Genomic DNA, 10,020 nt, shown 5'->3' on the forward strand with positions numbered 1-10,020 from the left:
CAAATATCTCTGTTACTCTCATTGTTCCCCCAAACTCATCTCCCTCTTCTTCTATGTTTCCAAATCCAGCTTTTGCCTCGCCGTCACAGAAATTCCAATTGTGGCGCAGTCCCGGATTGATCACTCCAGCCCGCAAATAATCGTCTCCATCAGCAGCAGCTTCTCGAAGAATTCATGATCCTTTAGATGGTATGGCGATTCCCCTCGTTCTCCTCTATTTTTCTTTTCCTCGCCAAACCCTCCATGCGATTTCTTCAGGGGTCTACCTTGTCCTAGAGGTGTTTCGATAGATTGATAGGTGTTCTTCTGGGGGAAGACGATGAGAGTTGAACCGACTCCGCTTCTATCGGTTTTTTCTTTCGGTTTCTTTGGATTGGAAGCCGCTCTCCTTCCATTACTTTGGCACGTAGACGAACCACGGCAAGCCACGGGAGAGGCGACATAGAAATTTGCGAGAAGGAAATTATAGAAGGACACACCTAGAGTCGAGGTGGGAATGAATCGCCGAGTCGAGGTCGGTGACAAGACCTTGGACGGCCAAGGGGCGGCAGTTCCTTAGAAGCAGTGTCCACTCAAGGACCTTGCAGCAGGGGAGAGGAACTGTCATGCTTAGCGGAGCGAGCAACGGTGTTGCAGGGGAGGAAAGCGGGAAGCGAGTAACTGGGTAATCTGGCAGCTGTTCCTGCAATGGGTTAGAGGTGCGCAGACGGGAGGGGGTGGAGCTCCCGGAGCTCTCTGGCCACGCCATCCCCCCTATGGTCAATGGTGAGGGACTGTGCATCTCTTCAAATTGGAATTCACCAGCCTTTGTGAGCAAGTGCTGATTCTAGTAAGAATTTATTACAAGAATTACTGTTCAATTGCTTTTTAATGGTGAGGAGCTGGCTGGTGGAATCTATTCGATTCATTTCTGCAGTATGTTTATCCTGCTACTATTCTATTATTGATTTGATAACCAAATCCACTAAATTCCGTTAGAAAGAATGAATTTTATGACTCTAGAAAAGTTTTGTTTCAATCATTGTTTTCCTTTTGCTTTTCTCTGTTGATATAGTTGGAAGGTTCTTGAACCGGCAAGTTCAATATGGGGTGTTAGTTTAATGGATCAGAAACTGGTTTCCATAAAAAAGGTTCTAACATGAGGAAGTTGAATGAAAACAGAAACCACTTTTCTAGTTTAAATCGAGAAGTAACTGCTAATTCACTTCTTTTGTGGATCATGAAACCATGATATGTATGCATGAATAGTGGGCGTTTTATGTTCAAGATTGAATTATGTTGTTGCTTCCTTCTCTTTGTAAACGCAGTTTTTACCACTTCTTTTGCGGGCCATGAAAGTAGTATGATGTCGCTTCTTTTGTGGATCATAAACTCACACTACACAGAGGAGACCTTGACCTAGACAACAAAACAGAGCCCAACTCTATACAAGAGAATTTAACTCTTTATTTACTATAACTTAGTACAATATAAGACTCTTGTACTTTTTATGTGGCTACACTACTATAATGCAACTACATTATACGGCTATCATGCAACCTTCTACTTGAAGTATGCATTGTTATTTTCAACACTTACCTTTCTAGATTGTGTTTCCCGTGAATATGAGATTGCCTTCTCTTTGGGAGCAGACCCTTCCACATGTTAACCGCCGACGATCGTTGCCACCACCGCATCCACAATTCTCCAGGCTAAAGTCCGGTAGTGTTTCGCCTAATCTGCTCCCACATTAGCAGAGTCAAAATTTAGCGAAACCCCATTAGTAGAAAGGCTCTCCGCCCGCTGGATCTCATCCACCAAAAAACATCTCCATCAATTTTCCAATAAATATCTCTTAATAAGATAGTATTGTGATGTTCTAATACCACTTGTATAGATTTTGGAAGAGATGCTTTTACAGTTCCCCAATAACCTTATCCCAATACAACTAACGTATTAGGGGAGCTAAAATGCTCTCTTTATTTGAGAGGAGTTGTGGTGAAATATTGAGATAATCCAATAATTATTGGGGAAAGGGGGAGATTTTGGGGGAAGTGCTGGAGTATATATCTTCTTCCCAGTATTATTAGTTTGTTGCGATAGTTATTGGAGATAATCCAATATTATTAGTATATATATTCTTCCCGTGAATATGAAACTGCTAGAGATGCTGCAATAAAGCTTCATCTAAGAAATTAGATGCAGAAATTGACACACGTGAGCCGCAGGAGACCGCGTCTGCGTCCTCGTCATCGGAGTTCTCACCGTGCTGGGTGTTTGGAGAAGGAGGGACTAAAACTATAGTCCCGTCACATCAGATGTTTGGACAGTAATTAGAAGTACTAAATATAGACGAATTAGAAAAAACTACACAAATGGAGGCTAATTGACGAGATGAATCTATTAATCATAATTAGTTCATGATTTGACCATGTTGTGCTACAGTAAATATATGCTAGTGATGAATTAATTAAACTTAATATATTCATCTCGTCAATTAACCTCGCAATTGGTTTTGTAATTAGTCTGTATTCAATACCTAAAATTAGCCTAAAGTTTTAGTCCCCTCTTTCAAACACCCCCTCAGCACCTAGACGAGATCCGCTCGCTTCGGACCTAGCTCCCCTCAAAGGGTCTGGTGAGGGTAGGAAAACCGGTGCCAAGTGCCGCCGCCACAGCCCCTTAGGCAGCGAGCCAGACCCATATCTGTTCGGTTCGTAAAAAGCCGATTGATTTCTGTTGATTCAGTAGTGTTCTATGAGAGAGAATAAACCGAAATAAATTGAAAGGAGACAAGCCGAACAGAGTTTTTATTTGTAGTGTTGCATGTGGGCATGGCATCAATGCATCATGTGAAATGGAGAACATGGCACTGATCATGAGATTTTATTTTTAAAAAAATACTAGAGAAGCCACTTCGTTGGATATGATCAACCATCGCCACCGAGGAAGAATTATCAAATAGGCATCGGCATTTTCAAATAGTTAATGTAGGCAATATAATTATCTTGTTCCAGTTTGTGTGGTTCTATTAAGGGTTGTTGTCTCTCATTTGAGAAATGAGAACTGTTGTCGCTTCTATTAAGGCATTGCTAAATTTTTGGATACTTCCTAATTCTTGATGGTAACAAAAAGCTATAAAAGTTATGAAATTGACTATGTGAGAAATTTTGGTGTCCTGTTCTAAAAATAGAAATTGTGGTGACCTTGGATTCTTTAGGATCATAGGTCCTTCAATTTGTTTCACAGAAATGGTACATAACCTGCTTTGGTAATGGATGCAAAGTTGCAAACGACACGCCATCAAAGCAAGGTAGTTTAGCACTAAGTTGAGTCCTTGTAATTATATGACAAGCATAACATCTATAGTGTTTGCAATTTACTGTGGCAGATGAGAAATTGAGTGAGGTTACATGACCCTGCCGTGCTTACTGTAGACCCACCTTTAGTTGCTCCATTTTCCTTTTTCTTTTGCACATTTATGAATACTGTCCTATATTACGGAGCAATATAAGATTCTTAGTTTGTTAAAAGTTGAATTGGAGAAAGATAAATACATCCTATTCGTGTATAGATTTCTGCTGTAAATACAAAATTATTGTTTAATAGACTTTCTATGAACATAAAAAAAAACTTATTTACGATGTCTTTAAAAACACGTGCGGCACTTAAGCAGTGTTTGTAGGAAAAGCAAGAAGGAAACGCAGAGAGCGAGAAACGCGAGTCGGTTTGGCTTCCGCTGCTCCGCACGAGCGCCCGCGGGCGGAGTGCAACTGCACGCGAATAGCAAGGTCGAGTCGTCTTCCGACTTGGTGACTTCGTCTCTCACGGCGCGGCGGCGGCCACGCGCCCATGGAAGCGGCCGGCCAGGCGGCCGCGGTGAGCCGGAGCTTCGGCAATTCGGCGGGCGCGGGACGGCTGACGGCGGGGTCGTCGGCTTCGGCTTCGGCTTCGGCATCGGCAGCTCGCGCGTCGGGCGTCGGCGCGGAGCGCCGGCCTGCCGGCCAGGACGCCGGGAGGCGGGACGCCGGCCACGAGCCCACGACGCACGACGGCTTCCTGGTATTGATCATCTACTTTTTAATTCTAATTACAAAAAAAACTTGGGTATTGGTTTCAGACTTCAATTCGTGTTCGTGAGTTAGTTCGACATACCACTATTTATATTTCATTTGATTTTTTGAAATCTTAATTTGAACTGTTTATATTATGATTTGTCACCGTTTCTAGCTTAATTCTGAATTTAAGAATTACCATACTATCAATTGTAAATGGTAAAATCATCCTAGGTCCGCCACTGCTTAGGCTCATACTCGATCTCCCCTTCCTCTGCGGCGAGGCACGCATCGTCGGTCGCGGAATCATCCTTGCCTGCTGTGTCTCCCTGAATACAGCTCTTGTGCATGTCTTTTGGATGCTTTCCTCCTCTCAAGTCTGAATACAGCTCGTGCAGCAGGCTGGGGTTGCTGAGTTTTTAACCTTGTTAGTTTCTTTGCGTAGAGGTCACACTTGCAGTAGATTTCAGAGTGAGTTTTAGCATAGCTTACCTTCCTGGACTGGGTTTCCCGGGCATATGAGTTTGCCTCGTCCTTCCTGAACCGATTTCCTCCGTGAGAAGTCCTTGCTTTCTGGTCAAGTATAGTTTTCAGCAGCTCAGGCTGCAGAGTTCAGACATGTTGAATCTTGACGCAATGCAATTGCAACCGCATGTATGATGCCCTCAACCATTGTTCCTTCTGATGACCTGCCCCAGGGTCCGATCTCCAACGATGCGCCGCATAAGCGGTTCTTCAGCATCGCGCCACCGGCGGCGCTGATATTTTTCTTCGTATTAATATTCGTCGCTGGTGCAATTGTCACGGTTGATCGCAAGGAGGTATGTGTTTTCTTGGACGTTTTCAGGTATATACTCTGAATTCTGAAAGCTCGTTCTTGCTCGATGTGCTTCTGCAGAACTTGTCGATACTGCAGCTGCATCCAAGAGAAGCGTTTGCAACTGAGGAGATCAGGCCTCCGGCGACGAGCGCGTCGCGCGCTGAGCCAACAGAGGAACCCAACCTCTCTGAGGTTAAAAGCATATCCATTTGCTGCTTCTTACTATTCATGACAATTTGACAATTGAGGATATTACAAGAGCAGTTACTGAAGAACTCTTGCTCTAAAAACTCTGCAGAACCAATGCAGACATTCAGGCAGCGAGGCCTTGCCGAGGGGCATCGTGCAGGACAAGTCCAACTTCCAGACAGAGTCCCTGGGCGGCAATCCAGGACGGAAGGAGGCTGTTAGGCCGTCGAAAAGCCTCCTAGCGATCCCCGTCGGCATCAAGCAGAAGGCGGTCGTCGACAAGCTTGTCGCCAAGGTAACCTCCCTCTGAATTCTGATACGCTTTGCTGCCCTCGATTGTTCAGCCCTGCTTCGATCTTCATGTAGTAGCGCCGTGCTCTGTTGCCGTTGTGGCCTGCCTGACTAAAGTGATCACCGTGCAGTTCCCGGCTGCCAACTTCATCGTGATGCTGTTACACTACGACGGCGTGGTCGACGGATGGCGAGACCTCAAGTGGTCGGACCGCGCCATCCACGTCTCCGTGCGCGACCAGACCAAGTGGTGGTTCGCCAAGAGGTTCCTGCACCCGGACCTGGTGGCGGAGTACGAGTACATCTTCCTCTGGGACGAGGACATCGAGGTGGACAGCTTCGACCCGCTCAAGTACCTGCGGATCGTGAGGAGGGAAGGGCTCGAGATCTCACAGCCGGCGCTGGACCGCCGGTCGCAGATCCACCACCGGCTCACGGCCCGCGCGCGCAACGTCGACGTCCACCGGCGGTTCTACAAGACGAACGGGCATGGCCGGTGCTACGGCAACAGCACGGGGCCGCCGTGCACGGGGTGGGTGGAGATGATGGTGCCGGTGTTCTCGCGCGCGGCGTGGCGCTGCGCGTGGCACATGATCCAGAACGACCTCATCTACGCGTGGGGGATGGACTTCAAGCTCGGGTACTGCGCGCAGGGCGACCGGTGGCGCAACGTCGGCGTCGTCGACAGCCAGTACGTGCTCCACCGGGGCATCCCCACGCTCGGCGATGGCGGCAAGGCGCAGGTGTCTGCGTTCACGTCGGCGTCGGCGTCGGCGACGGACCGGCTGGCGGTGAGGCAGCGGTCGTACACCGAGCTGAAGGTGTTCAACAGGAGGTGGAAGGAGGCCGTGGCAGAGGACGGCTGCTGGACCGACCCTTACCCCGATCCGGCGACCACCACCGGCTGACCGTCCGACGGCCTGAGATAGTGCCAGGATGGGAGGTACAATACAGTAGTCATCAGTAGCTGTTACATTGACCTTGCCTAGATGATAGATTGTACACCATATTTACAGCTTCAGAGAGCTCAGAGCAAGCTCATGTATGATGTACAGATTGTAATTTTTTTCCGTCTCTGATCTCCAAGGGGAAAAAGCAGGCGCGCATAAAAAGATGATGCAATTTTTTCTGAACTTTTTCAGTAATGAGATGATTCAGAACCTGTAAAGCTACCTTCAACAAATGCTAAAATAGCTTTAGTTCAATTGTGCGTGTCAAAATAGCTGTGGCTTCCCTTAAAACGCTAGTATGTTGCAGTCAGATAAACTCGTTGCTCGTTGCTCGTCGTGCAACCCATATTAATTTTGGGAGTCATTCAACTTTTGAATTTCACAAAATCTAGCCTTCAAAATTGGCCAGAAGCTGAAACAAACGGGATCATAGTCGTTTCACGAATTCGGAGAATAGTGGTCCGATTTTACAAGCTGTTTGACGGATATGATGGTAACACGCGAATTTCACTTGGAAACATACGAGTGCAAGACCAAGAGCAGTGGGGCTCTGTTTGGGTACGCTTATAAGCAGATTCTCGATCGAAATAAGCCAAAATCCCCACCAAACGCTTCGATTAAATTTGCAACGCCGCCTACCTCTCCCATTCTTGTTCCCTGCCATCTTAGTCATTGTTTTTTCTATCTTTTTTCCCCAAGTTCTTGTTTGCTGCCGTGACATGTCATTAACATTCGTGAAATTTTTTACATTAACCTATATTGATCTAATTGTAATATAATTAAGTAGTCAAGATACTAAAAATATAAAATTTATTGAATTCTCCTCGTATTCAGCAAAAAATGAGATATCACCAGCTTTAGGGGCATTTTAGATATTTTACCACTTAACTCAGAGATTCGACTCAAAATAATCAGGATAGCCAAACACCCAGCTTATCCAGACAGCCGATTCTCCGGACAGCAGACTTATCTCAGAATCTTGATTATCAAAAAAGCGAGATTCAAAAAAGCGAGATCCAGAAAAGCGGAAACTAGATTGTGGCATAATCACATTGACCCTGCTGAAGTAGCTGGATTCAGTCAAACGCATGCATCATCTCAACCTAAGATTGTGCTCCATCAAAGCCACATCGCATTACGGTATATGACCTTTACATGGCTAGTAATTAGTAATTACTACAAATTAGTTGGTCGATGGGCCCATTCTTTCCCGGTTCTAGCGCCTCTTGTTGGGCCGAACCATGTAACGGGCCAAACCGAGGCTGTTATGTGCCGCCGCTGACTAACAGCCCACGAGGGGGAACTGGGCTGCATTATTAGTTGACAAGATGGGCCCATTTGGCCGTTACAAGCAGGTAGGGATGTAAACGGATTGGATACGGACAAATATCACTTATATTGTACTTACTTTCGTATTTTCTATCGGATTCGGATTCGAAAACAGGTAGGCTCGGATATATACGAATGTGGACTGCTTCGGTTACAAATACGAATAGAGTGTATCGAATATGTAGCGAATCAGATGCGGTTAATATCAGATACAGATATTACTTCGGATATTGAGTAAAAGCAACATATACTCATATCACACGTGTTGTAACATTCGAACACCCTACGAACCCAAATTTTAACTGGATTATGCTTAACAAACAATTGCATGTTTCTACTTACTAAGTAGACGAGAGAGATTCAATTACATGTCATTCTAACTTGCAATATACCTTAGATTGGAGGCACTCAATTCAAGAAATTATAATTTATCACATTGATGATACTTAACAAGCAATCGAATCAATTCATCTGTTCAAGAAGGCCAGATTCAAACTAAAATCGTGCTTGGTTAACCGATTTAACAAAAATCACATACCATTTTGAGCACTCAATTACACGATATTGTCACTCCAAATTATTACATTCAAGTTTGAATTATTATACGATATTGGGTATTTTGAAAAAAAGATAGAACAAGTCTAATTTTTATTGTTGAATTATTGGCAGAGTGCAAGGTTAATTCTGAAAATAGAAATAAATAAGATTCAACTCCAATATAGTACCAATAGATAGATTGTATTTTTAGAAAAAATTTGGTACTAATTATATATTTTTCTAATAAAAAATGAATTAGTTATGAATTTTTAGAAATTAAATCAGATTATTATTATTATATATTTAGAATAATACAACTATCCGAATCTAGTATCCGAATTGACTATCTGGACTATCCGACTGGATATCTGATATCCGCTGGATATTGGCCACATTATATCCGAATCTCATATCCGATCCGATATTCGGAACAGTACCCGGATATCAGAGAAAAACTCTTCGAATTAATATCCATCCCTTTCGATCGAAGATCGGTCAGAAAATATCCTTACCATTTACATGTTGGTCGCCTGCACGAAACCGATCGAACGATCGGTTAGAAAATATCGGTACCATTTACATGCTGGTCGCCTGCACGAAACCCATCAACCCCTTGTTTAGACGATGTAGCACTTTCGTTTGTATTTAATTATTGCCCCGCCATAGATTAACTAAGTTTAAAAGATTTGTCTTGTAAATTATAGACAAATTGTGTAATTAGTTATTTTGTTTAGTAACATTTAATACTTCATATATGGGTTCAAAGATTTAATGTGACGAGAAATCTTATAAAATTTTGAAATTTTAAAGGCACCAGCAAGCAAAGCATGTTAGCGCGGCAGGGAGGTTTCGCAGCAGGCCGACCAGGGCAGCAGTGACAGACTGACAGACCAGCAACAGTGACAGACTGACAGACTAGCAGCAGGTCTTGTCAATGTTGACACCGCTGGTAGTCGTTGTTGCGTACTCTCTTCACAAAATAAATATAACTTCTAGTACTAGACACGTAAATTAATGCTAAATGTAAATTACCAAATTGCTCTTTATTTTTTTAAAAAAATCTATATATTGGCTTGTCTTTTGTATGAGAAGTTTCCAGAGACTCTTGTCTTTTGTGGTTGATAGGTCAAAGTTGCATTCTTTGTGAGCAAATTTTGAACAATAGAATTGCATTTATTTTGGGACGGATGGAGTATCCAGTTGGCGTATGAGCAGCGCTTCTAAACATTCACAACATTTAGATTCATTTCAGAATAATCGCGTCTTTGTGCGTGTTTCTCTGTGTTGACGCAAAACTACAGCCTACACACGAACGCACTCGAACGTGTAGCAAGTAAAAGCGCGTGATGCAGCACCGCCGCATAGACCGGTCAGACCGGTCTGGAGCGGTTTGATCGGTCACCGCTGGCAGAATTGGTGACGAAACCTTCGAACGCTAGCCTAGGAAGATCCGTCGGGGCAGGCGCACGCAGGGTTGTTCTAGGGTCGGCAGGCCACCTAGAACACCCTCAATCGACATAGAGACGAAGGAGAAACAGCAAGTAGTAGATTTGAAAAGCTAGGGCAAGAGAAAATAAAAAGATAAAAGTTGTATTGTTTGATCGATTGGATACCTTCAATCGGCCGTGACCGTTTATATTTGTAGGGTGGGGTGGACTTATCCTGCTAGAAATCCTATTACAGATCTAAATCTACAAAAAGTCCAAGTTGTACTTGGATTCCAGGTAGACCGGTCTGACTGGTGGTCAGACCCACTAGTCAGACCGGTCAGCGCTTTGCCGGATCTGAAATAGGTTCGACCGGTCAAACCGCTTATGGGCACCGGTCAGACCGGTCTGTCAATTTTGGTCGTCAACATATGCCCCCCTGT

The 10,020-nt window shown here is 44.3% G+C and overlaps 1 protein-coding gene across 2 annotated transcripts; it reads left to right on the top strand.

Moving 5' to 3' along the window:
* Nucleotides 1–6,503, top strand: LOC120673071. 2 transcript variants are annotated; one of them, XM_039953752.1, is made up of 6 exons: nt 1–189; nt 3,656–4,041; nt 4,733–4,855; nt 4,933–5,046; nt 5,153–5,338; nt 5,466–6,503. In XM_039953752.1, the coding sequence occupies exons 2-6, from the start codon at nt 3,832–3,834 to the stop codon at nt 6,240–6,242; spliced, it is 1,410 nt and encodes a 469-aa protein (XP_039809686.1). In that variant the 5' UTR covers nt 1–189; nt 3,656–3,831; the 3' UTR covers nt 6,243–6,503. The 2 variants fall into 2 exon arrangements, with proteins under 2 accessions (XP_039809686.1, XP_039809687.1); XM_039953753.1 differs by lacking the exon at nt 3,656–4,041 and having other exon boundaries at nt 2–189.
* The last annotated feature ends 3,517 nt before the right edge of the window (nt 6,504–10,020 follow it).

This window comes from Panicum virgatum, chromosome 5N (genome assembly GCF_016808335.1).
Source record: "Panicum virgatum strain AP13 chromosome 5N, P.virgatum_v5, whole genome shotgun sequence".
Lineage (NCBI taxonomy): Eukaryota > Viridiplantae > Streptophyta > Magnoliopsida > Poales > Poaceae > Panicum > Panicum virgatum.

Coding starts and splice junctions, on each gene's coding strand:
- LOC120673071 (XM_039953752.1), top strand. CDS start 3,832: ATGGAAGCGGCCGGCCAGGCGGCCGCGGTGAGCCGGAGCTTCGGCAAT. Junction 4,042..4,732: donor CGACGCACGACGGCTTCCTG/GTATTGATCATC, acceptor GACCTGCCCCAG/GGTCCGATCTCCAACGATGC. Junction 4,856..4,932: donor TCACGGTTGATCGCAAGGAG/GTATGTGTTTTC, acceptor GTGCTTCTGCAG/AACTTGTCGATACTGCAGCT.